The sequence below is a fragment of the Cyberlindnera jadinii genome, assembly GCF_001661405.1.
Source record: "Cyberlindnera jadinii NRRL Y-1542 unplaced genomic scaffold CYBJAscaffold_2, whole genome shotgun sequence".
In the NCBI taxonomy this organism is placed as follows: Eukaryota; Fungi; Ascomycota; class Saccharomycetes; order Phaffomycetales; family Wickerhamomycetaceae; genus Williopsis; species Williopsis jadinii.
The window spans coordinates 1,127,086-1,151,637 of NW_017963653.1; the positions used below are offsets into that span (position 1 = coordinate 1,127,086).

Below are 24,552 nucleotides of genomic sequence, written 5' to 3' on the forward strand. Positions count from 1 at the left end.
AAGTTGGAATGCGCACAGGGTTTCCCCGTAACAACCCGGATGATTTAACAGGGGAAGAAAACCATACCGTCAAAAGGGGGACGAAACTGGGACAAGATTGGAACGTCGGGTATTTTCAACGTAATTGGACAATTGGCGTTCTTTAAAAGCCCTTCGAGTACTTTCACCAAGAAGTCACTTTGCGTTTAACAAGAGGGGTTGCTTCACACAGTCCTCCATCTCCTAAAATATTGTTCCATCTAACCATCATGGATTTAGCATTCCCAATGCACCCGGGATTGTCCCCCTCATAATTTGTCTCCACTGTTTGCCAGACAATGCGATCAACGAGAACACAGTAGCACTGGCCTCTTCGAAGCTTATCCATAATTTCTCTATACGACTAGTTACATATGTACCTAGAAAATGGCATTAAAGCCGACCCTATTACAGTACACAGGAAAGGCTGTTTCGTGTTTTGGTGTTACCCTTTCGATGCCTGTTTTGTCTCGAAGCTGCACCGGTGAGCCAATCAGAAATCGCTCATCGGCCTCAGAAGTCCTGTTGTTACAGGGGTTGGCAATTCTTCCATGGTGTTTTCCCTTTATTTCCAGCGCACACCAGTGGTCCTTCTCCACTGCCAATTGATGACTGCAGAGAACAGAAGACAACAGCTAAAGTGGAAACAACTGGTCGACTCACTTTAGAGTGAGAACTCACTCGCTGGAGAAGCGTGGTGATGCCATCAGAAAAAACGCTCATCACATCGCTGTATATTAATCGCTCTCTATTAAGGTCCTCCCCCAATGGAAAACCCATCCGGGAAAGAACACCTCTCTAACCAGGATCCCCTTCCTCTGTACAGGAAACTGCAAAAGGAAAGGGAAGAAAAAACACGCGTCAAAACCGTTTAAGCGCGTAGATTACCGAGGGTGGACTCTCTACAACGTGGAATTGCCTGCTCTCGGTGTTTAGTAACAGCTCTATGCTCCCGTTCAGCACAGGGCATGTGTACAGGCACAGCATCCCTCAGATCACAAGACCTGCTAGCCACGCCCGTGCAACCCACATACGCCAGTTGGCGTGCCAATTGGCACGCCCATCAACGTTTAATCGATCCGTAAAACAGTTCACAACACCCTCACATCACCGGGCCCGCAACACGCCCAGCACAACCAACGTTGCAAGGGAAACACAGCTCCTCCAGCGCCGGTTACGAATCGGAGTGGGGGTTGCGACCTCGTGTGGCAGTCTGACAGCCTGGCAGATGCAAGCACACCCGCCGGTAGCAGCACACCCCCGGATCTAAACAGCGCAGAAACACAAAACGTCCTCCCCCATCCGGACCAATCGCAAACGCCAAAACTGCGATTTCTGGAATTTCTTTTTGCGCCTGTTTGGGTAAATCCGCGATGGGAAGGGGAAAACAAAAACTCTCAAACGCACCGACGAGTCGACGTCGACAAACAAAGATTTCGTCAAAGCGGACGGGTTTGGGGGTTTTCCCTCGCCTTATAAAATCAAAATGAGATCCTTCTTTTGAGAAAAAAATTTTTCACCCCCTTTTCCCTTTCCTTCTTCTTCTCCTTCAGTAGGTTATTCCTTCAAGTAACACATACAACAATGGCTACCGAAAAGAAACAATCCACTTTCCTTATCGACTTCCTTATGGGTGGTGTCTCCGCCGCCATCTCTAAGACCGCTGCTGCTCCAATTGAGCGTGTCAAGTTGTTGATCCAAAACCAGGATGAGATGATCAAGCAAGGCCGTCTTGCTAAGCGTTACGACGGTATTGCCGACTGTTTCAGAAGAACTGCCGGTGAGGAGGGTGTTGTTTCCTTCTGGAGAGGTAACACCGCCAACGTTATCCGTTACTTCCCAACCCAAGCTTTGAACTTTGCTTTCAAGGACAAGTTCAAAGCCATGTTCGGTTTCAAGAAGGAGGAGGGTTACTGGAAATGGTTTGCCGGTAACTTGGCCTCTGGTGGTCTTGCCGGTGGTTCCTCCCTTTTGTTCGTCTACTCTTTGGATTACGCCAGAACCAGATTGGCCAACGATGCCAAGTCTGCTAAGGGTAACGGTGAGAGAGAGTTCAACGGTTTGTTGGATGTTTACAAGAAGACCTTGGCTTCTGACGGTATTGCCGGTTTGTACAGAGGTTTCTTGCCATCCGTTGTCGGTATTGTTGTCTACAGAGGTTTGTACTTCGGTTTGTACGACTCCTTGAAGCCAGTCTTGTTGACCGGTTCTTTGGAGAACAACTTCTTGGCTGCTTTCTTGTTGGGTTGGGTTGTCACCACCGGTGCCTCCACCGCTTCTTACCCACTGGACACTGTTAGAAGAAGAATGATGATGACCTCTGGTCAAGCTGTTAAGTACAACGGTGCCTTCGACGCTTTCAGAAAGATTGTTGCTGCTGAGGGTGTCAAGTCCTTGTTCAAGGGTTGTGGTGCTAACATCTTGAGAGGTGTCGCCGGTGCCGGTGTTATCTCCTTGTACGACCAATTGCAAGTCATCTTGTTCGGTAAGAAGTTCAAATAAACTACTTAACCTGAATTAGATTGAATCTAGATACTCTTACGGTTAATATTCTCATTTATCTTTTGTACAGAACTACTCTACAAGATCTAAAGTAAATAGCTTGTTTCATACTTCTGAATTTCCCCCGTAGGTGTGTAATTAGTAACCTCGGTGCTGAAGCCGGCCAATCCCGACCGGCTGAAGAATACGGAGTGCATGGTGGGAAGTCACGTGACTCGGGCCGAGATGGCTAAAGCCTTGATTGTAGACTGTACAACATGCGTGTGTTCTTGACTCCGATCACCGATGAAGCACATAAGTTCCAGGTGTCTAGAAACACCTTCCCTTGTCGAAGATAGAGGGGATAAGGTTATGGTAGAGACTTGGCTTTAAGGTTGTACAGCGTTAATCTTAAGCTCATCGTTTCATTGCCCTTTATCACTGTGGTTTTCGTGAGTTGATGAGGATCACATCTCACGGACCAACACCTCTTTTTGGACATGAAACTCATAACCCACGAGATAAGCTTCAGGGATGACCTTGCGCTGATTTTACTCTCCGTGTTAATGAGGTAGCTTTTACTTCTTCACGCGTAAAAGCAATACTGGAAATACTTGGTGAATATGGATTATGAGCCGTTTTTTGTCATGGCACCTTGGAAAATTAGGCTGTTATGAAAGTCTTTCAATTTTGTCATACATGTTGCACTCATCGATGCCTTAAACAACCTTTTAAGTCGTTGTGATGAATTCAATTGGGGGACCCCCCCCCCTCTAGCCGAGTTGTGGAGAGCACAATGTGTGACACTGACCTTGTATTACAGATATATTGTCCCTGTGCCGATGGTGTTAATAGTGAGAGATGCTCCCGATCGGCTGATAAACAATATGGATTAAAAGAGAGTGTAGTTTTGATACAGCATGTAAACGACATCACCAAACGTCACCGCACGTCCTTTTCAAGCGATCAAGAGGGAGGGTCTGGACTTTGTAGAAATGAGCATTATCTCGGGTCAGTGTGTGCAGTGTCAACTACACCAAATCCTAATCCGTAATACACACATGGATAATAGTTCCCTGTTCTCTAATATTGTTGTGGAAAAACATACAGTGCGTCTAGGTGAACGGCTCCAACGTAGAACTCTTTCAACTGTAAAAGATTAATTTCCAACAAGGTGAAGACACTTCTAAAGCCTCACATTCAAAGTCATAGTCTTGTTTCGACAGAAAAATAAAGTCAAGATCGACTTGCTACGTGTAAGTTCTATCTTTTGAGTTTAGATGTTTCAGATCGGACGTACTATGCCATCTTGTAAGACGTATGAATATTACAATTGTGGGATTTATTATATGTTATTTAAACAGCCTGAAATTGTTTCTTAGGAGGGGACGGACTATAATTATGGCATAGGTTACCGGTGGATGTTCTCGAACATGGACACGGTTTCTGTACAGTTAGTCACGATGGCACTGTCAACGTATTACATCGACAATTATATTTTGAGATACAAATGCATGGAATACCTTTAAGATAAGCGTAGGACGTCAACTTGTGTACTGGAAAGAATATACCCGATCAATATGCTCAGCAGTGGGCGAGTGCTTGTGTGATGGCCCAGATGGGAAATGGAACCATCTGTGTTATTTTCTATTGGCAAGGCACAAGGCATCTTAGTTGACGTCCAGTTACGTAGCTTTTGTCAATGCCACGCCTGTCCTCTTGGTATTCCAGCGTACTGTGACTTATAAACCACTATCACATTTGTAGCGCATGAATCAGCAGGAAGTCCTGGCTCTGATCGGTTTACCAATCGCCACAGATAAGAGTTACGCCTTGGTTTCAGTGTGATAGAGATGGTCATGTCCAACATATGCTTGATCGGCTCTTCAAAAGAAGCCAAGTTGACACAAGCCTCTCTCAACTACAATCCAAGATGATGTATCGAAGCTTTCAGTGACATCTGTGGCGTCTCACACCATTTAAAAATATCGGTGCATGATCTAGCTACTGGAGCCTGTATATTTGAAGAATTAACAAGCCTTGATGAAACGCACCCAACTAATAGTTTTCTAAGGCTTTACGATAGAGTTCTCGCCACGGATTTGTGTAGTTATGGCATCCTCCACTAACGCACTATACTGTTGAACCTTCTTTCCGATGGCAGTTGACCGGTGACAGTTGACCGACTTCACCATTCGCTGTATGCATGCCTCGTGTATATGAATTTCAGATACACACTTACGTGGTATATGGAACTGATGTAGCTCGGATGCAGAGCAGTAAATAAGGTGGAGAAGAGCTTGCTTGATAAGAAGAAAAAATGCTTCTCTGCAAAGCTACCTCTGTTTCGTAATTAGTGGTGATTCTTGGTCTAACCATCAACAGCGACACGGAGATAGCAAGCAAGCACGGAAATCATGAAGCTTTACCACCTGTACTGACTTGTGATACTGTGGACCCCCTCTTCCCGAACTGCACCAGTGCGTAAACTATGATCAAGTACACGCCCTTAAAGGCCACCGGGAAACCGTTGGACTGATCAACGTATACATGAGTGTGTCTGCGTGTCATGGCGAGCCAAAACCAAAAACGACACAGCCTATGCTCGCTACACGCAGAGCTTGATGAGCTTTGCTTAGAGACCCCCCCCTCCCCGGAATCCTCGGGCCTTCGCTATTGGAAGAAAAAACCATGGCACCCGGTAAAACATTTATGACGACTACATTGCTACAATTGCAGGGTCCACGCCTCTTCCCATGTTACCCAGGTCTACGACCAGCGCGTTTCCCGTAATCCTACTAACCACGTCTCGTTGCTTCCCACCTTCTCAAACTTCCAGCTCCCTCACCGTGTGACTAAACACCACACCTTGAAGCGTTGATGCAACCCTCCCAACTGTGTTCGGACATGACTACCCAAAACAGACAGCTGTGACCTTGTCGGCCGTAGACCTCGGATTCAACGGTTTTAAGCCCAGCCGTGTGCATCGGGTAAGATAATAATAGGCCACGTTAATAAGTCGGTGACACAACATGTTTTGCACCGAAACGCGTGCAGGCAACTGCACCTCTTGCGGCCACTGGAAATGGTGCATCATTTCTTGCTTTCTTTCAAGTGTTTTTATTAAGAACGAGGCACAACTTGTGGGAATCTGTGATGTTACTGTGGGTGCTGGTGAAATATAAAAGAAGGATAAACTGACGTTGTTTTTGGATGTTTTGATTTTGGGGCATCCACAGATTTAAAAGATCGCCATCTTCAAGAAGCTTTACACGGTTCAAGGAAGAGACACGGCAATTGACTTCGACATACTTGATGAGTAGCCATAGAAGTGATTCAACCGCACAGCTCAGCAATCCGCAGTACCTTATTCAGCAATACTACACACCGACCACCACAACTACAGCAATAATGGCAGGGACAACTCACATGAAGCACCAGCACTCTGTTGCTAAGCCAGAGGTTGATGGTAGCGAGATGCACCTGGTTCGCAGACGGATATCCAAAGCGTGTAACTACTGTCGACAGAGAAAAATAAAGTGCGACGGTTCCTCGCCATGTACAAACTGCCACAGCCACCAAATCGACTGTGTCTATACAAAGACAATTACCAAGAAGAAGAGAGCACAGCCTGCTAAGAAGCTTACGCTTCACGACCTGGAGAAAAGGGTTAACAAGATGCAATGTCAAATGGACACGATGAACTCTACGTTGAGTGCTATCTTGAAAGTGCTGAACGATCGTAAACTATCCGATATGAATGCAGCGCATGCTGTACCACATGAGCAGTTACAACAACATCAGCAGCAACAACTTCATCATCAACAATATGCTTCATCCTCACAACCCATGGGCTTTGAAATGGAAGATTTCTCCACGAGTGGGGAAGATGAAGAGGTAATATACTCTCCTTTGTCAGACCAAACCAGCAGCTTAAACTGTGAAGATCAAGTGCTTTCACCAGCAGGGGAACCTTTCCACAATACCACTAACGCTGGTTTTACCACATTTGCACAATCAGGTTTACAACACGTCCCATCAAACCCATTTGGGACAAACCAATACAGTGGCGCATTTGAACCATTGGATATGTCCATTGTTGCTAAAATGGGTTTGAATTTCGACAATCTTGCACAGAAACAAGATGAACAACTCAATATGCTTATCTGATATCAAGAGGGTTAGGAATAACTTCCAGGATGAGCGTACACATGTTTTACGAATGCATGTTCGGCGTTAACAACTCATGACTAATGACGTATCATGAAATGATTATTAATATGGTATACAGGAACGTTTGATTATAAATTGGATTTTTTAGATTTTTTTTTGCATTTATCATTTTATTATTATAAATCAACAGCGAAGCCCCCCCCCCTCAAAATAAAAACAGCATATTAGAGGAGGATGTGATCAATTATTACAGTTGAATTGGGTGATTTAGAGATATCATACCTTTGTTATCTGCTGACAGTTATAGTCTCTTTCAAGAAACATGAATAGATGAACCATCGCCTGTTATCACTACACGTTTCATAAATATACATTTAATGACCTTGTAATAACATTCGTTTGAAGTTTAACTCTGATATCAGTGTGATGAGCGCTGTTGTGTCACGACATGATCCATCGGATTAATGTTGGAGCTCTACTATTAATAATTTTATTAATCGTGCTGAGATCGTATTTTCTGAAGTTGATGAAGCAAAATGTGCATTGCATATGATCGTTTCGTGACTACCGGGCGCAATCGGACAACTTGGTTTAACTATCTTCTTCGTATACCGCAGACCACTAGGTATGCAGTGAAATATGATAACCAGGCTATGCAATTGCATCTGGCACCTTGACTAGCATTTGAACGTCTTAGTCCATGCTTCAACAGATCCCTGGTCGACACTGGCTGCTGACTTATGTACATGACTGAAGTACATAACATAAGTTTTTACTGCACAGGAAATGGAAATAAACCGATCGAATTTCGAAAGATATGATACTTATAATTTAGACAGCACACGTCTGTGCAAAGCCGTTGCGAAAGGTTCTCCTCAAGGACTCTAACGTGTTTTAATCAATATTAGTGAAATCAGATTGACTGGAAAACCATGCTGGGCTTTAGATTCTATCAGGGGCTATTTCTTAAGGTTATGTCAGAATTTTACTGACCATAGTTCTTCCCATGATCCACATACGTTTCCTATCAAAGTCTTAGAGGACATTATCTTGGTTCGAGTTGTTAACTCTGAATTGAACATGATTACAAGGCTGGCAAAGTGTCAAGAAATGGTATATGTATGCGCATGTTCTATGTAGCATCGTATTTTTTACAAGGTGTGCCAGCCTGACGTCTAACTTCTGTTTTTACAATCTTATGAGCTTACAGGGAGAGAGTCCCTTCAATGTAGTAGATAGACTGTGATCAGAACTGGATATGATCAACGTTGTAACTTCTATAAGTAGAAAATCGTGACGCATTCAGGATAAACGTTCGACTCAGCAAAAGTTCCCAAGGTAAAATATACGAACTTTATAGTTCGATCAACATCGGTTGTTGCATAGAGAAAGGATGCTGGACCAAATTTTAACGACCCTCGCTGCTGAAAACCAATGTGCTCCGTCTGATAGTTCCCATCATCACATCACCAAACCTTTTCTATCCACGGAAGAAATAGAAAGAAGTCATAAATAGCCTCACATTTCGAGAACGCAGTTCAGCCTTTCTTTGAAGAGTTTTATAGAATTCTAGAAAACGCAGAACACCACGGTATTACAAAGTCTATCGAATCATTTAAATGTCTGGAACAGAACAATGCTTAATTCTAACAGTGGTATGGCGCAATATGCGCAAGTTGTTGGACTTACTTTAACATGAATTTTACCCAGATATTCTGCCAACTTCTAACACCTGATACAGCCTAAAGAAGCAAGCCTCATTTGTATGCTGGTATCTTGTTTGCGTGCATCACAGGCGAATGTAATTATAGGATAATGCCAATGGCCTCATACATATGCTGAGTTGTACAAGCTCGATCAGCATATAACTTTGAACAATTTCAAACATTCAAACAAGGTATGGTTTTGTCCTGAAACGAGAGCTTTCTGGAAGAGGTCAACCTGTAATACCAACAAATGGCTGAGCTATCACTAAAACGTGGCGAGTTGGCTCTTGCCTATTGGTATTTGTATCATACCTCGTGATCTCTCCTCCAGTTCACTGTATCCAACCTATTGTCAAGATTTGATTAGCTGGTACATTTTCCGTGCCATTAAGGTCTAATAGTGAAATCTCGTGATGAGACCCAGCTAACGGTGATCGTTACGTGGACACAGATGTGAGATAAGGTCACCACTGACACTATAATCCCGGTCGTTCCATCAATCGTATGCATCTGAACACTCGGTGTGGAGTGTGTAACTTGTTTAAAACGTTTATTAAAGAACACGCGGAAATCGCCGATACTGCAAATGATACAACGAAGGGACGGACATACAATTGATTTAGTCACCAAAACAGGATACATCCCAGATCTAATACAATATCGCCAATCTCTATAGTACGCACATTCGTTCTATCCACCATTCAGCCATTTCTCTCGTCGCTCTCACCCACCTCTCTGCTTGATGGAATAACAAGATGTCCATGTCTGCTGGTTTGTACAGTACTACATGCTTGACAGCCAAGCGCTGCCAATAGCCCCTTTATCAACCAAATATAGGATAAACCGAGCTACATTATCGTATAAGCAAAACATATATACAAGCAAGACAGTGGTTATATCCTACTTCTGTTATAATACCAAAGATTTATTGAATCCTAAGAAAGAAACCAACATTGAAATCTGTCCGTTAGTGCAATCCCGCATCATTGATGATTCTTATGTGGCGCCTACCACTATATCTGATCGAAATTTATTTCCGAGGGCTGGTGGCGGTTGATCCGGTGGGCTCATCGCAAACTTTGCGTAGTTAACCTTTATATGGAGACGTTTAGCAGTCGATAGCTTTGGCGGTAGTGACAAAAGAGCATGGATTTGATAGGCGATATCGTTGAAAAAGAAGTTGATGATGCTATAGCACCAAGCTTTCCTGAGTCATCGGGGTCTTTTACTGGGTTTCCCAAACCTGTGGTGAAGAGCACATGGAAACAGAGACAAGCGAAGAAGAAGAACAACAACAACAACAATGTTGAACGCGACGGTGAGACCATGTACGAAAAGCAGGAACCTCGTGGCCTTAAAAGACTTCCCAAGGAGAAACAGAAGCTCAATTATGATAACTTATCCGAAGCTGAGAAGATCCATCTAGAGAACATCGAGATTCTTAGTAATATGACTGAAGCTGAGAGAATCCGCGAGAAGGAGGAGCTCTTGGGCTCGATGGACCCAAGGATACTGCAAAAGCTGTTGCTGAGAAGCGAGGAGAAGTTGTCAAAGAAGAAGTCTGTGAATCCTGTTCCAGAGTTCAAAGGGTATGGCGATTGGATCGGTGGTGATAAGAACGGTGAAGAGTGGAAGGATCAAACATTGGATGAGGAAGCTGTTGACATGGCTTTGGGCATCAAATCTTCTCTGAAGATAGAAGATAAAGATCAGACTCCAAAACCCACAAAATCAGTGTCATTTGATCCTGTGAGTACCGTGAAGTACCCCGATGACGGTGCTCCTGATCCCGAATGGGAAGACGTTGAAGATCTCGACGACATTGCGCCGGAATCTTACCAGCTAGTAAAGGAAGCGGATGAGGTTTCTAAAGAGGAGGCCATTTCCAACGTACACTTCCTCAAGCCCGAGGTTGTTGACGAGGACGACATCTACATCGATATCAACGACCCTGACTTCAACGAGAAACTACACGAGAAGTATTTTCCGGATCTACCTAGAGATACTGAGAAGCTGAAGTGGATGACACCAATTCCTGATGTTGCAATAGATGATATGGTGTTTGACAATGTTTCCGACCTGAGGTTTGATTTCAAGGGCGATTTGGTCGTGCCTAACGCTGAACAGTCCGTTGACACCTCCACTGGACTACACCACCATACCGATAACGTCTCCTTAGCCGGATACACACTGCGTGAACTCGCACACCTGAGCCGTTCAAGCATGAGCTCCCAACGGTGCATTGCAATCAGAACGCTGGGGAGAATCTTGCTGAAATTGGGCAAGGGCAAGTACAACATCGTGCCGGAGTTTGTATACGAGGACGAGGACGGAGAGGAACACCAGGAGAAGCCAGATGCGGATGCCATGAAGAGAGCAAACACTGAATTCGATCAAACCTTCTGGGGCCTCATTGATGAACTACGAGTCATAGAAACCTTGGAGGAAGCTGCTGATGAACAAGCTACAAAGAACCTCAGTGTAAGAAACTATGCCATTGAGGCACTCTGGCTATGGAAACAGGGAGGTGGTAACACCAGACACGCCAATTGAATCCCCAATATATAGAAATGTATATATAAATTCTCCATCATCTGTAGAGTGATCGTCTTGGTGGCGGTGGTGGCCTTCCATTTGGTGGCGGTGGTTCATCTGCTTGCCCGTGGCGGAAATGGCAGAGAGTGGCGACAACCACAAAAAGAACATCAACAAAGAACATCAACAAAGAATATCAACAAAGAACAACAACAACAACAACAATAACAACAACAAGCAGAGCAGCCATATAGACAGAGTCACAATGGAGGCGATTGCTGCGAAATACGAACCTCAATCGAACATTCTCAAGAACTTAGGCTACGGTGATGATGGTGATGATGGCTTGAAACAGGACTTCATCTCTGGTGTCGACCTCTCAATAGCTCCTAGCATTGCAATGCCGCCAATTGCACATCCAACTGAGTTTCTAAGAGCACACACGGATGACTCACAGAACCCGGACTGTAAGATCAAGATTGCGCATGGTACCACGACGTTGGCGTTTAGATTCCAAGGAGGCATTGTTGTTGCTGTTGATTCCAGAGCCACGGCGGGCAATTGGATTGCATCGCAGACGGTCAAGAAGGTGATTGAGATTAACCCGTTCTTGCTGGGAACCATGGCTGGTGGTGCAGCTGACTGTCAGTTCTGGGAGACCTGGTTGGGATCGCAGTGTAGACTACACGAGTTGAGAGAGAAGCAGAGGATCTCTGTGGCTGCGGCCTCAAAGATATTGAGCAATTTAGTTTACCAGTACAAGGGGATGGGGTTGTCCATGGGTACTATGATCTGTGGTTATACGAAAAAGGAAGGTCCAACTATCTATTACGTTGATTCTGATGGTACAAGATTGAAAGGTGATGTGTTTTGCGTTGGTTCCGGTCAAACGTTTGCGTACGGTGTGTTAGACTCGAACTTGAGATGGGATCTGACTGTGGAGGAGGCTCTGTACTTGGGAAAACGTTCCATCTTGGCTGCTGCACACAGAGATGCATACTCCGGTGGTTCTATCAACTTGTATCACATCACAGAGGATGGTTGGGTATATCACGGTAACCATGACGTTGGTCCAACGTTCTACGAAATCAAGGAGAAGGAAGGTTCATTCAACAACGTTGTCGGTTAAGAGTGGATATATATAAGCACAACACACAAGAATGAAGCAATAAATGTCAATGGAAGAAAAGAAAAGAACAAAAAGGTATGAGGGACGACGTTGCTGATGAACCGTGTATCGCTGTAATTGTTTATCTCCATGCTGGTTTCTGGTGTTGTTTCGTGTTCATCGTTGATGCTGTACGCGTCATTGAAGACAAATTATTCATCGAAGGGGTGGATCGAAGCGACCTGGCTACGTCTCTTGTAGATGTTGATTTCTGTAAACTTGATGCCGTCGGCCTGTTCAAGTTGTACATGGTTGTCGACTTTGAAATCCTTGGACTAGGCACCTTAGATAACCCCTTGGATATCGATCTCGATTGTTGCAACGATGTTGGGTGTTGTTTCTTCAGATTCATTGATGACGTTGATTGTCTTAGTGTGGATTGTGGAGGCGCCTTCAAGGGGATTCGTGTTGTCGTTACCCTTTCTACAAGCTCGTGGTTTTGAGTAGGCCTATCAAGAACCTGTTGGAAGTTCATCATTCTCTTTGACGATGACAACTGTGGTACCACATCCTGACGTCCAACCTCTAATCTTCTTCTCTTGGAAACACTCTCTAAAGTCGAAGAACCTGTCCTCTTTGAGAATGGATCATAGCTTGGAACGTTCTCCTTCTCCAGCTCAATCTCCTCTCTCGTCCTCATCGTGGAGTAGTGAGATGATATCGATTCCAGCTTGTTGAACTTCTGCCTATGCAGTGAGGTAAACCTCGAGTTTCGTGGGCTCAAAGTAGAGCCACCATTCCCCTTGCCAATATGGCTTCTTCTTGGGTGCATTGTCGCAGCCCTCTGGTCTAATTCTTGTAGGACATTATTGCTCAGCTTCTTACTATAACCAAGCTGGGAGCACTGTTCTTGCAATGATGACGAAACCTGGGGCATCAATTGGTCGAGGTCAGGGTATAGTGGGTGTCTCAGAGACTGTGCCGTCTGCGATTGGAATGTAAACTGCTCTTGTGAAGGCACCTTGTAGTCATACGTTTGTGTCCATTCTTGAGGGAACCCGCCTGGTATGTCCCCCATCTTCTTCTCTGAGCGAGGAGCAGGATGTCGTAATGATCAATGCTTCGACAAATGGAAACGGAGTATCGTTTCCAATAACGAAAGAACCAGAATGAGAGAGAGAGAGAGAGAGAAAAGTATTGGACAAGCAAAAAAAATTATGCCTGTTGCGATATGCCGTTAGACGCAAAAATCCGTATTAGGTTAAATGTAAACAAAAACATCATCAACTAAGCACAGACACAATGGAGAGCTCATACAATTGAACTCGGCTCACATAGAGAAAAGGCTGTAGCTTTGTGAGGCATATGGAGGGGCATCGTGTTGTGCTGTGAATGTCTCAGCGAAATGGCCTCCAATTGTGCTTTCATCAACATCATCAGCAGTTGAGTAGGAGTAACGGTTGCGTCCTGATGATATGGATGATCGGACAATTTGTATAGATACACCATCTTTACAATTTCATATAACCGTAAGCAACTGACTAGCCAGAGAGACAACCAAGAGTAAACAGTGAGCACTGATGACACCGCATTATTGATTAGAGGACGACTACGTATGTAACCGGTCTTACAATTAAATGAGTAAAAGGAAGGAAGAAATAGAGAGGAGGAAGAAGACCACATTTGGAGAAAAGACAAGAGATGGAGATATGGAAGAAATAAGGGAAGTAGGAAAAAGAGAAAGAGTGAAAAGAGAAATAGTACAATGGTTCAGAGGGTTCATTCTTGTTCTTGGGAAAGCTTTGCACGACGTTCTTGTTCCCTCTCCATATTTAGCTTCAGAAAACTCATAGCCTTATCTATTGCCCTTGTGGAACCTGTCAAGACAAACTGGCGGAATCCGTCCTCATCATCTTCAGGTGCAATGATGATCTGTGCTCCACTAACTCTGCGGATCTCTTGGATTCTGCTACCAGCTTTACCAATCAGGCATCCAACGTAATCCCTTGGGAACCTCGCAGTTTTCGAATATTCGTTATCAAACGATACATCTGAAGAGTCTCCACCATGTTGATGAACATAACGCCTTCCAGGATGTGGTCTTGGACTTGGTGTATAGAAGGAAGTTCCTGTGACACTGTGCCAATCCTCCATCAGACAACGTGCCAGTATTCTGCTTGCATCTTCAATAGCAGCTGGTGATCCTTGTAACTCCACCAGTCTCTCTGTCGAGTTATGTAAGAAGTCCTTAGAGGCAACGATCTTAACGTTAAACCGCTGCTGAATCTCTTTGATACGAACTCCTTGTTTCCCAATAATGGTGCCCATCTGTGCATTTGGAACCAACAGCCTCAACGTTGTGGTGCCTTCTGGCCCTGGGGGAAGCAGTCTCTTGAGTGGAAAGAATTGCAAGGCACTTTCATCCAACGGGTTCTCCAACAGGGCTTGTGCGATGAGTCCCAGGGCTTCAGCAGTATCGTCCAAAGCACCAGTAACAGTCAAGATTCTATCAGGGGTGCCTTGTATAACAGGTGATACACCAGCCTTCACGTTTGTTCTCTCCCGGATATCGGCAATTATAGAGCCATTCTTACCAATGATCACACCAGCTTCTTTAACTGTGACGAGAATACGCACTCCAATGATAGCAGAGGTTGGCTCCGTTGAAGGTAGAATCTCACCGGCAGCTGCATTCTCACCACCTGAGGCGAATTCGCCCTCAAACGTCGTATCTGAGGTGTCCTGCTGCGACATCTTCTCCAGTGCTATATGATCGTAGGCCTGTGTAGGGTCTTGTATGGTTGGTGTGGATGTGTGGATGTGTATGTGTGCGGATGTGTGGATGTGATGAGATGGGATGATATTTGCAGCGATAACTGAAAACGAACGTTATACTGAAATAAAACTAGACAAACACTTCAATCAATCACAATGAAACAGAGGGAAACCAGTTAACAAAACAGCTCCAAACTTGCTTAATTCAATTGAAATACACCGCGTCCTTCGTTGGCTCCGTGGCTCTGAGTTCAGTTCGTTACTGTGGAAATGCCTCTTTTGAGAATTGCAACTTTTGCGCTTTTCCAATTGAAATTTTATTACAGCAAGGGGAAATTTTTTTTGGCTTTTTTTTCCTTTTTGGGAAACTCTTTGGGCAGATTGTGTTACCCTGTCTGATTACATAAGCTGACACATTTAGCACCCGGACACCAAGCATTATCTAGCGTCTTTCCGTCAGGTTTCGGTATGGGCAGCACAAAGCGAGCAAAGCGCCATCTCCGCCAGTGTTTGGTGTTGATGTTGATGTTGATGTTGATGTTGATGTTTGGTGTTTGATGTTTGATGTCCAGTGTCCAGTGTCAAATGTCCAATGTCCAGCGTTCAATATTCTACGCGTCTTAGTTCACCTCGTTAAACGGCGTTTTCCATCTCCTAAAAGGGCTGGAGCCTGCATCGACAAATGCTCGTTGCTCTTTAATGGTCATCATCTTAACGTGCCTCTCTCCGGTTGTGAGATACTTCTCCAGCGTCTCTTCGGCCTCATGTTGCAGGTTTGCGTCGATTCTCGTCAGATCTCCATCACCATCGAGCAGGATATCTATAGCAACGTGGACCCTTTTCTCCCATAGATGGCACCCTTCGTTCGAGTCCCACGTCGTCAACAAGGGCTGTGCAGCGAACCTGCATGGCTTAAAGTCTACGTAGTGCAATTCCCAGTGCTCCTTCAACAGTGGACCGGTCTCTTCGAGCTCAAGTGTTATTCGATCACCTTGATCCTCCTCAATGATGAACCTACCAGCGTTGTACACGCACATCGTGCCCATCGGTATCATCTCTGTGATGTTGAGCGGCATGTAGTTGGATAGACGGTTCTCAACCTCCAGTTTCATCGTCGCCAGCCCTCTTGTGTCCCTGTAGGGGGTGAACGCAAGCTGTAAGTTGTACTCACCTTTCGGCAGCGATACGCCTCTTTTGAACAGGAAAGCCCATGCCTTGTCAAACCTGAGCACCCCGTAGTCCTGGAACGATAGCTCCTCGTCCGACTGGATGGAGACACCATTGGAGCCACCTCTGCCGTGGTTGTTATACGTGAAGAACACCTTTCTGTTGCACAGGAACTGTAGCAGAACGCTCCACAGGGGCTCTGGCGACACGAGATCGTGTAGCACACCGTTCAAACACCTCGACTCGTCGATGTAGCGGCTCAGAAAGGGCCACAGCTTGAGAAACCTCCCTTCACCACCACCATCACCACCACCATCACCATCACCACCACCACAACCGCCAGAGAGTATCCGCAGGCATTTCTGCCTCACAACAGACGAGTTGTACAGCCGGAACCAGTACCTGCTGGCGCTCGCCAGCCCTGGCGCCTTCGACAGTATCTCAATCTGAATCTCAACAGGCAACAGCTCCATCACAACCAATCCCTCGTCGCCTATTCGCCTACCCGCTGTCCTGTGCAATTGTGCAATTGTTCCTTGACCTTCTGGAACAAAAACACACGTACAGGCCCATCGGAAATAGGGCCGGAGCACATGGTGCTTTATAACCCGGGTTTACCCTCACAATACCTTCTCCCAACAACAGAGAACACCTTGACATCGTAGCAAACAAGGCAAAAGATCATTCATAACGCAACACACAACAATGTCAACCCCACCAGAAGGTGAGTTATCGGTATTTGAGGTGTAATTGGTGAGAGCGTACTAACAGCAACGTGCACAGTGCTTTGGGCGCAGAGATCGTCCGCCACGGAGTCGGCAAAGAACGTTCTCTACTTGACGGTGAAGATTGCAGACACCAAGAACCTGAGGGTGGATCTCCAGGCGGAGCACCTCCACCTGGAGTCGGACTCTGAGGACTACGACAACCACTATGTGTTGGACATTGACTTCTACAAGGCTGTGAAGCCTGAGGAGTCCCGCCATTGGCAGAACGGCAACAGCGTGTACTTTGTGATCCAGAAGCTCAACGCTGAGAAGGAGTACTGGCCACGTTTGACCAAGTTGAAGGTGAAGTACTTCTACATCCACACGGACTTTGACAAGTGGGTCGATGAGGACGAGCAGGATGAGGAGGAAGGCGGGGCGCTCGGCGACCTGCCTGCGATGGATGAGGGCAACGTCTGGGAATCGATGCTACAGGATAACCCAGAGTTGGCCAAACTGGCCAATTCTGCGAATGGGCAGTTTGACTTCTCCAAGTTGCCGGTAGACGCTAACCAGGAGGAGCTGACTTCGCAGGCTACAGAGGAGGACTTCAGTTCTTCCGATGAGGAAGAAGGCGAAGGCCACGATGGCGCTGGAAAGAAGTAGCGTCTCTCTGTATTCTCGTCCTATCTTCTCGTCCTATCTTCTCTCGTATATACTGGAAACAAATCTCAAATGGCTTGGTATTTTAACTCATCTTTGTAGAGTACTTGGGCTCCAATCCATTTCTCTCCAGGTGCTAGCTTCTTGAACTCGTGGACATAACCCGGTTCGATACAAACCATATTCTTGTACCCGCTCTTTGGTTGGAAATCAGCCATTCCATTGGATTTGTTGACCCATGGGTTCCACACAACAACGTCCGGCAGCCCAATACGCTTCACAGTGTGGATAGGGTTGCCAAGTGATACAACTTGAATCAATTTGCTCTCTGGAACTTGTTGATAAATTCTGTCAACTTCCTCGTGGAATGTCACCACTGGCAATCTCTCCTCGTAGCTTTGCTTCAAGAGTTGATCGTAACAGATCTCTCCAGGTAAGTTGGAAACCATGCTGTCCTCGATGTCATCAATCTTGAGATAAGTATGGAATAGCCAGTTGAACTCCCACTCGTGAGAATCGACATTCTCAACTTCGATCTTAGTCTCGAGTGATTCTGTATCCAATGCAATGGTGTAAATCAGCGTGAAATCGTTGGAATTCTCCCATTTGGAATACAATTCAGGATCAACCTGTTCAGGACTTAGAGCAAATTGTACACTCAGGGGAGACTCACGAACCTGGCCCAAAAACTCCCACGTGGAGTTTCTTGCAAACCCGTGCTGTGGTAGTTGGGCAGTTGGACCTGTCTCCTTCTTACCGAACACTGGGAAGACCAAAGGTATTCCACCACGAACAGCTTTTGAACCGTCAAGCAAAGCACCTGTGGAGAGCCAAAGTTGCTCCTCACCTTTAATGGTCCACGAGATCACTGTTGCACCAAATTTGAGAATGGTCACTTGGGTCTTTGGATCCGATGGATGTGTCACAACAACACGGTCTTCTAAGTCTTCAATTGGCATCTTATCAGCTTGGTCTATACACTGGAGAGAATGGAGATAGCAAGGAAGGAAGAAACATCAACTGTGTGTATAGACGTTGGGTGAAGTGAGAGATGGCCCACCGACACCCGTCAAACCGCGGTGTTCGGGTGCTTACGTAAGCACTGACTAATAACCCTCGGGAGTACTCACCACGCCCTCGGAAATAGGGCGTTTGAGTTTGTCTGTGGTTTTTTTTTCCGTGCTGGCCCTCCCTAAATTCAACGCCGGCGAATCCACAAATTTTCCTTTCTTAAGGGGTACACAACATACTGCAACAACAAGTTCACCCTGTGTTTATCAAAAGAACTACACGGAAGGAGATCTCACGAGTGAATAACCTGCTTCAAAGATGTCAGTTGTTCCATTCTCTCCACAGAACAGACACGTTGTGATGACGCTTTATCGCCGCAGCTTGATCCTCGCAAGAGATTGGATAAACAAGCGTGATCACTATAGACAGAAAGCAATGGAGATTCGTTCCCAATTCGAACTGTACAAGGACGTTGGTAATCCAAAGGAGGTTGAGGAGCTCATCAACAAGACAAAGTTCATGTTGGACAAGTATAAACATCCAGATCCATATATCCCACCAACGAGACCAGGTGGTACCAAGTTCGAGAGATACATTGCACCATCCTTGGAGGAGCCATTACCATACCGTTATTGAAAAAAGCAAGTACTCGTAAGACAAGGAACCCACACAGGGGGATGTTATAGAGACGCCCTCTGGTATATATCACTACTATTTATTATTTATTCTTTAACTTTTATATTTATTTATTCTGCCCCCAGCTATGAGCTCATGTAAATGCTGGTTGGTCCTTTTAACCAACGTTATAAATGTCGAGAACCATCGAATGTAGTTGGTCGAGCACATAGTTCAACCCAGAATCATCACAAACAATGCCATCGCTGAGCGGAACGAGGTATTTTATCGTGGATGCCCGGTTCTTGAACAAGTTCCCTTGTGACGTCAATTCACGTTTCAAATTGGCATCAAGGTCTTCTTTGTCGATGGAAATTAGGTATACAAATGAGTCCAATGCCCCATTCTTGATCTCAATATTCATGCTGAATCCGTGTCTTGGTTTGAACTTGTTGGAATAGTAGAGTACAGAGAAGTACGTTGCATTTTTGGAAATGATCTCGTACCTCAACTTATCAACGTTCCATGAGGAAACGTTATCAACTTGTGCCTGATTTGACATGTCATTCAACTTTGAGATCAAAACATTGGACTTCATCAAATACTTGAAGACATCATCAACTCCATTGGTCACTAAGAATCTCCTTATGCTTGAGAGACAAATGTTATGTGGGTTCTCCTTGGGTAGTTCTAAATCAAAGTTCTCCTTTAAGGTGCAAACATTATCGCCGTATTTGAAAACAACTTGGTCGAGTTGAACGCTAACCAATTCCATATCCCTTTTCTGTAAATAATCAACGAGTTCAATAACCTTAGCCAGCTTGGTCAATTTAGACATAATATTCGTCAATATATTTGCCCTCTTGAAGTCGATGGTTTCAAATATTTGGAAGACTCCGTTCGAATCCACTATAAAATCATCAAGTGTTATTATCTTGTTCAACTTCCCTTTCAAGTTGACAACAATGTTGTTCTTGTTAGTTGGGTCAATTCTAAACATGAGCATAACAACCTTTGATGCATTGGGTATCTTCACAAATGACTCTGTCTCAACCACTATCGAGTCATGAGAAACAACATGATAATTGGTACCTGTGAGTTCTTGGGATATTAGATGAGTCATGATCTTCTTGGATACCTGGTTAATCACATCTTTGGAGCTCTTGTAGTCGAAGGAATTGATACACACTTCCGAAGGTGCATTCAAAGTCCACTGACCCAGCACTGACCGGATATTACCTATAAACGTTCTGATCTTTGTATCAATGACAAATATTAGGAACCAATTTTGAGCCCACTCCTTTCTCGTATAGAATCTAACAAGTCTATGTGGTTCTTGTCTTACACCATTGTATAATTTCGACAATTCCACTTGTGGAAGTTTGATCAAATCGTTAGGTATCCAACCAGTTACTGACAAGACGCTCGAGATTTCAGTAAACTTCAAATCGGTACGTATGGCCTGGAGATTTTCGTTGATGTTCTTAAAGTCATCAACATTAAGCTTTTTCAACGCCATATTTAAAGCTGGCGTTGGGTTTTTGAAATAGAAGATTCCGGTGAGTTCATTAATCTGTAATAACGATTTGTTCACCATCAAATCTTCAATCTGTGAGAGGATCGACGTGGAATGTTTATGGTAAATGTCCCTCAAGAACATGTCAATATGATCCACCTGTTCAAAAGTCTGAGCCAACTGGCCTTGTTTGAACCATCTATAAATGATTTCATTATTTTTGTTCAGCCCAATTTCCAATCTTGAGTATTTAAAGACAAAACTGTTCACCCAATAATGAACCGTTATTTGAAACTTTTCAGGGCTATATGTATGTTTTACCGTTTTCAATTCGTTCAACTTTTGGTGTATGAGGTATAGCTTCATGGCCATCGTGTAATTTGTCAATATTCTCTTCAAGTTTACAAATTGGAAACTCCGTAGTGCCTCGTTACACACCCTAATGAGGTTCTTCGCCTTTTCGAATTTGCCAAAAGAGAGCTCGAAATCAATCATAAAGAATGGAGTTGATTCATCCAAAGCGGAGATTTGAAATTGGTAATCCTTTGTATAGACATATATTCTTCCATCTTTGATATCATAATCAGTAAATTCCTCTGGCAAATCATCCACCAAGGCATACTTCATGGAGAGGACAACGTTCAAATCCCTCAAGGTCTGTAGCACCTTCTGTGGAGATATCCTGGTCTCTATAAAGTTGTGCGTCGGTAGCGTTGGTCTCCCGTTGGATAAAACCTCCATTGCAGTGATCAAATCTGGGTTGGGCAACTTCGCACTGAGTAAACTCTGGTTCAAGCTCTTCGTGCTCCATATCAGGTTACCAAAATGAGACGACTGTTCCCTCAACCAAGCCAAAAGGTCTATGAATTTGTTGAAATCGTGTGCTGAAGCATGCGACCAGTTCGTCAGCACGTACAACCTGGTGAACTGTGTACGTAAATAAACCAGCAAATCCAATAGCTTCTTCTTCTTGTCATCATCATTGGGCTGCATCTTCAACACGTGTGAAAGTTCGGCATAGGCGAATTGAGCGAACTTGTCCAATATCGACGACAAGGGAACAATGTTCGTCGTGATATGCTGAAGCTCTGGCGGCTCCGAGTGCTTCGTCTGTACATCCATATCCTCTCTTGTTGGCATTGAACAACCCAGTTAGAAGACCCACTAAAACAACGACAACAATGACAACAACGACAAGAACAGCGAGAGGAAGACGACCAATGATCTTCAAACAGGCTTCCTTCTTACTGTGATTGAAAGAAAGCGAAAGAAGAGCAAACGGGGGGGGTTCTTCTACTGAAAGCAGAAATCAATCAGCAGAGACTGTTTGCCAATTACGAGAACTAAACAAACCACAAAAGCGAAAAGAAGAAGAAAGAAAAAACCATAAACATATCAATAGTTCGCGAAACCTTCCTATTCAGGTTGACTTCCGAATTGGGTAATTGTATGGGTGTTTAATTTTTTTTCAGATACTGATAAACCAACTGCCCGGAAATGGGGAAACTCTTATGGGGGGAAGGCTGGAGCCATTGTTATTAGAAATACTCAATTGAGAGATCACACCTATTGAGGAAGGCATCTTTAGAAAGAAGATACAAGCTGTGTGAGGTGTGTGTGTGTTTTTGTTCCCCAGCGCTGGCTCTTCGTGCACAATCTTTGTATTAGTTTGAGCTATTCATTACGCTCGGTATACAGGGATATTGAAAGAGTGGGACATAAAAGGGAAAAAAAACAGACAATTAGAAGGGTAAACAGTTGTGTTTGTTGATTCCAGGCTCCATCTTGCCGGTTTCGCTGCTGGAGAGCCGTGTGTAAAGATTAACATATTGAGGAGATCAATTGACACTTGCCAACGACAAGAAGGGCCAGTATGAGTAACTGTGTGGACGGGTCATCCCGTTCAGAGACTCACGCGAAGATCGATCATAATAGACAGTTAGAAATCACTGAAAAGACACAGCTTGACCCAGGTAGGCTTGACCAAGACGATACATTGGGAAAGATCCAACAGCTTTCACTAGACACCACTGTCGGGGCCAGTGGTGCTGGCTCACCAGTGTATGAAGGTGTATCGATGTTGCCAACACCAGTTATGTCCAATAGACCACAGAGCTGCACAACGTCTCCTCTGGCACCGTCACCAACATTGCATCAGATGGCGGTGTCGAAGAAGAAACCCTATGGTTCTCTCACAGTGAGACCCGGAGTGGCTTCTGAAACGGCACAGACGAGAGTCCTGTCAGAGTTCATTCCTGCAAATAGCAACGTTGATAGCTTCTCAAGTGTACCACGGTCATCGCTGGACCCGAGGTATAATACGGGCTATGACTCCTCACAAAAGAGAAACGTATCAACGCCTCTGGTCAATGACGATGGACATGTCAGTGCTATTCCTGAGTTATCAAGAGAGGTAACAAGAAGATCCAGCATTAGCTCAAGTGGCAGTGCCGGTGTACCTGGAGTGTATACATGTTTTGACAGCCAAGGGCTACAACATTCGTGGGAACAGGTTGGTACGTTAGGAAAGGGTACGTTCAGTACCGTTTTCCTGGGCAAAGCATGTTTTGACGACGAAGACCCAGCTTTGATGACTGTCGCCATAAAGGTAATCAAATCACCTCATAACAGAGATTCAAAGAAGAGACTGGAAAGTGCACTGAAAAGGGAACTGGAGATATTGTCAGTGTTAAGGCACCCTTGTACGCCACGCCTGCTGGCAACTGATTTCAACCCAGACAGGTTTTGTATCGTGCTACCGTACTGTGAAGGCGGCGACTTGTTCGACTTGGCTGTTACGCACAGGAAACAGCTCTCACCTCTGTTGATACGCCGCATTTTTGCAGAAGTGGCAATTGCAGTGGCGTATCTCCACAGTAAGAACATTGTTCATAGAGATATCAAACTAGAGAACGTGCTTGTGAATTTCCACCTGGACAAGTTACTGGCCATTGACGTGATGAGCTTTTCCCGCCCAATAGTCACACTAACTGATTTTGGATTATCGAGAACGATAGACCCAGAAGACCCCATGCTCGTTACACGCTGCGGCTCTGAGGACTACGTTCCTCCAGAGCTCCTCATTGGACTACCCTATGATGGAAGACAAACAGACTCTTGGGCTCTGGGCGTGCTGTTGTACGCGGTGATGGAGTCCCGCCTACCCTTTGACCCGTTACCAACTGTGAAGTCCATCAGGGCCAAATCCCGTGTTGCGCATAGAATAGCGAGAATCGAATGGGCGTGGTACCACTACGCGGATGATAGTGTTGACAAGTGGTCTCATAACGACTGGGATCGTGCTAAAGCTCTTGTGGGCAACCTGCTGGTTAGAAGAGAGCATAGATTCACTGCGCTTCAGGTCATCGATGATCCGTGGGTAAGCAACGTCTTACCAAACAACTTTGCATTGTATAATTACTGAAACAGAATAAATATTGATATCTAATACATACAGTGAAAGCCTACAAATGACTATAGCTTCTGGTAGTAAATTACATACAAATCCATGTTGATGTTATGCTTTGTTTACAAGTGTGCGACGTTTGTGTGTTTGTGTAATTTTTGTGTCAAACGGGTGTAGGATGCCCTCCAAGACGCCTTATAACACCGCACCGCACCGCAGTTCATTGAAGAGCACAGGCAATTATAGCAGTTGGGCAATTAAAGAAAGCATCAACAGATCTCTGAAGTGGTCAGTCTAACAGTGTGATGAGTGTATTGGGGTTCACGCTGCTTAACGTGTTGTGGGAACATGTGTCCATGTTGTGGTTGGTGATGTTGGAAGAGATCAACAGACTTCAAACGGCTGTTTCCAGTAAGGACCTATACCTTTTTTGCTCGCTTGTTTACGAAGGATGTGTGGACTAACATGAGCATTTGGACGAAGCTGTCAAGTACATTGAGCCGCCAGTGGCGGATGTTGAGATTGACATTCCACCGTTCACTGAGTACGAGTTGTTGTTTGATGATTCGTCAATATCAGACTTGTACGATGATGTGGATCCAATAAAACTTCTGGATTCACTCGTTGAAGATGGCACAATCGAGAAAGAAGACATACCTGATGAGATCGAT

The 24,552-nt window shown here is 44.8% G+C and overlaps 13 protein-coding genes across 13 annotated transcripts; 7 read left to right on the forward strand and 6 right to left on the reverse strand.

Moving 5' to 3' along the window:
- Nucleotides 1–1,602: 1,602 nt before the first annotated feature.
- Nucleotides 1,603–2,566, forward strand: PET9 (ADP/ATP carrier protein PET9; the record flags this gene model as incomplete). Its single annotated transcript, XM_020217316.1, has 1 exon — nucleotides 1,603–2,566. One exon carries the CDS (start codon nucleotides 1,603–1,605, stop codon nucleotides 2,518–2,520), a length of 918 nt encoding a protein of 305 aa, XP_020072656.1. The 3' UTR covers nucleotides 2,521–2,566.
- Nucleotides 2,567–4,415: 1,849 nt separating this feature from the next.
- Nucleotides 4,416–5,242, reverse strand: CYBJADRAFT_166335 (uncharacterized protein). Its single transcript, XM_020214444.1, has one exon. It carries the CDS (start codon nucleotides 5,068–5,070, stop codon nucleotides 4,915–4,917), a length of 156 nt encoding a protein of 51 aa, XP_020072657.1. The 5' UTR covers nucleotides 5,071–5,242; the 3' UTR covers nucleotides 4,416–4,914.
- A 668-nt stretch (nucleotides 5,243–5,910) lies between these two features.
- CYBJADRAFT_171527 (Zn(II)2Cys6 transcription factor domain-containing protein) lies at nucleotides 5,911–6,669 on the forward strand (the record flags this gene model as incomplete). Its single annotated transcript, XM_020216231.1, has 1 exon — nucleotides 5,911–6,669. The coding sequence occupies one exon, from the start codon at nucleotides 5,911–5,913 to the stop codon at nucleotides 6,667–6,669; it is 759 nt and encodes a 252-aa protein (XP_020072658.1).
- Nucleotides 6,670–9,319: 2,650 nt separating this feature from the next.
- On the forward strand, nucleotides 9,320–10,931 carry RBA50 (Rba50p; the record flags this gene model as incomplete). The annotated part of the gene is made up of 3 exons (XM_020213285.1): nucleotides 9,320–9,683; nucleotides 9,762–10,679; nucleotides 10,731–10,931. The coding sequence occupies exons 1-3, from the start codon at nucleotides 9,525–9,527 to the stop codon at nucleotides 10,929–10,931; spliced, it is 1,278 nt and encodes a 425-aa protein (XP_020072659.1). The 5' UTR covers nucleotides 9,320–9,524.
- Nucleotides 10,932–11,178: 247 nt separating this feature from the next.
- Nucleotides 11,179–12,042, forward strand: PRE2 (proteasome core particle subunit beta 5; the record flags this gene model as incomplete). The annotated part of the gene is made up of 1 exon (XM_020216232.1): nucleotides 11,179–12,042. One exon carries the CDS (start codon nucleotides 11,179–11,181, stop codon nucleotides 12,040–12,042), a length of 864 nt encoding a protein of 287 aa, XP_020072660.1.
- Nucleotides 12,043–12,102: 60 nt separating this feature from the next.
- On the reverse strand, nucleotides 12,103–13,158 carry SHE1 (She1p). Its single transcript, XM_020217742.1, has one exon. It carries the CDS (start codon nucleotides 13,097–13,099, stop codon nucleotides 12,164–12,166), a length of 936 nt encoding a protein of 311 aa, XP_020072661.1. The 5' UTR covers nucleotides 13,100–13,158; the 3' UTR covers nucleotides 12,103–12,163.
- A 642-nt stretch (nucleotides 13,159–13,800) lies between these two features.
- Nucleotides 13,801–14,775, reverse strand: HEK2 (Hek2p; the record flags this gene model as incomplete). The annotated part of the gene is made up of 1 exon (XM_020216233.1): nucleotides 13,801–14,775. One exon carries the CDS (start codon nucleotides 14,773–14,775, stop codon nucleotides 13,801–13,803), a length of 975 nt encoding a protein of 324 aa, XP_020072662.1.
- Nucleotides 14,776–14,952: 177 nt separating this feature from the next.
- CYBJADRAFT_166338 (uncharacterized protein) lies at nucleotides 14,953–15,890 on the reverse strand. Its single transcript, XM_020214445.1, is given in 2 exon segments — nucleotides 14,953–15,290; nucleotides 15,304–15,890. The coding sequence occupies 1 exon segment, from the start codon at nucleotides 15,870–15,872 to the stop codon at nucleotides 15,417–15,419; it is 456 nt and encodes a 151-aa protein (XP_020072663.1). The 5' UTR covers nucleotides 15,873–15,890; the 3' UTR covers nucleotides 14,953–15,290; nucleotides 15,304–15,416.
- An 855-nt stretch (nucleotides 15,891–16,745) lies between these two features.
- On the forward strand, nucleotides 16,746–17,102 carry SBA1 (Hsp90 cochaperone SBA1; the record flags this gene model as incomplete). Its single annotated transcript, XM_020212276.1, has 1 exon — nucleotides 16,746–17,102. A coding segment is annotated over one exon (357 nt), but the record flags the coding sequence as incomplete, so codon positions are not given.
- A 271-nt stretch (nucleotides 17,103–17,373) lies between these two features.
- CYBJADRAFT_166341 (glucose-6-phosphate 1-epimerase) lies at nucleotides 17,374–18,324 on the reverse strand. Its single transcript, XM_020214446.1, has one exon. The coding sequence runs from the start codon at nucleotides 18,290–18,292 to the stop codon at nucleotides 17,402–17,404; it is 891 nt and encodes a 296-aa protein (XP_020072665.1). The 5' UTR covers nucleotides 18,293–18,324; the 3' UTR covers nucleotides 17,374–17,401.
- Nucleotides 18,325–18,662: 338 nt separating this feature from the next.
- CYBJADRAFT_123469 (NADH dehydrogenase [ubiquinone] 1 beta subcomplex subunit 9) lies at nucleotides 18,663–18,980 on the forward strand (the record flags this gene model as incomplete). The annotated part of the gene is made up of 1 exon (XM_020212484.1): nucleotides 18,663–18,980. The coding sequence occupies one exon, from the start codon at nucleotides 18,663–18,665 to the stop codon at nucleotides 18,978–18,980; it is 318 nt and encodes a 105-aa protein (XP_020072666.1).
- Nucleotides 18,981–19,137: 157 nt separating this feature from the next.
- Nucleotides 19,138–21,615, reverse strand: RGR1 (Rgr1p; the record flags this gene model as incomplete). Its single annotated transcript, XM_020213580.1, has 1 exon — nucleotides 19,138–21,615. One exon carries the CDS (start codon nucleotides 21,613–21,615, stop codon nucleotides 19,138–19,140), a length of 2,478 nt encoding a protein of 825 aa, XP_020072667.1.
- Nucleotides 21,616–22,963: 1,348 nt separating this feature from the next.
- PRR1 (serine/threonine protein kinase PRR1) lies at nucleotides 22,964–23,854 on the forward strand (the record flags this gene model as incomplete). The annotated part of the gene is made up of 1 exon (XM_020212113.1): nucleotides 22,964–23,854. A coding segment is annotated over one exon (891 nt), but the record flags the coding sequence as incomplete, so codon positions are not given.
- Between the last annotated feature and the right edge of the window lie 698 nt (nucleotides 23,855–24,552).

Excerpts from the sequence above, each read along its gene's own strand:
- SHE1 (XM_020217742.1), bottom strand. The coding sequence starts at position 13,099 with ATGGGGGACATACCAGGCGGGTTCCCTCAAGAATGGACACAAACGTAT.
- CYBJADRAFT_166341 (XM_020214446.1), bottom strand. The coding sequence starts at position 18,292 with ATGCCAATTGAAGACTTAGAAGACCGTGTTGTTGTGACACATCCATCG.
- CYBJADRAFT_166338 (XM_020214445.1), bottom strand. The coding sequence starts at position 15,872 with ATGCCGCTCAACATCACAGAGATGATACCGATGGGCACGATGTGCGTG.
- CYBJADRAFT_166335 (XM_020214444.1), bottom strand. The coding sequence starts at position 5,070 with ATGACACGCAGACACACTCATGTATACGTTGATCAGTCCAACGGTTTC.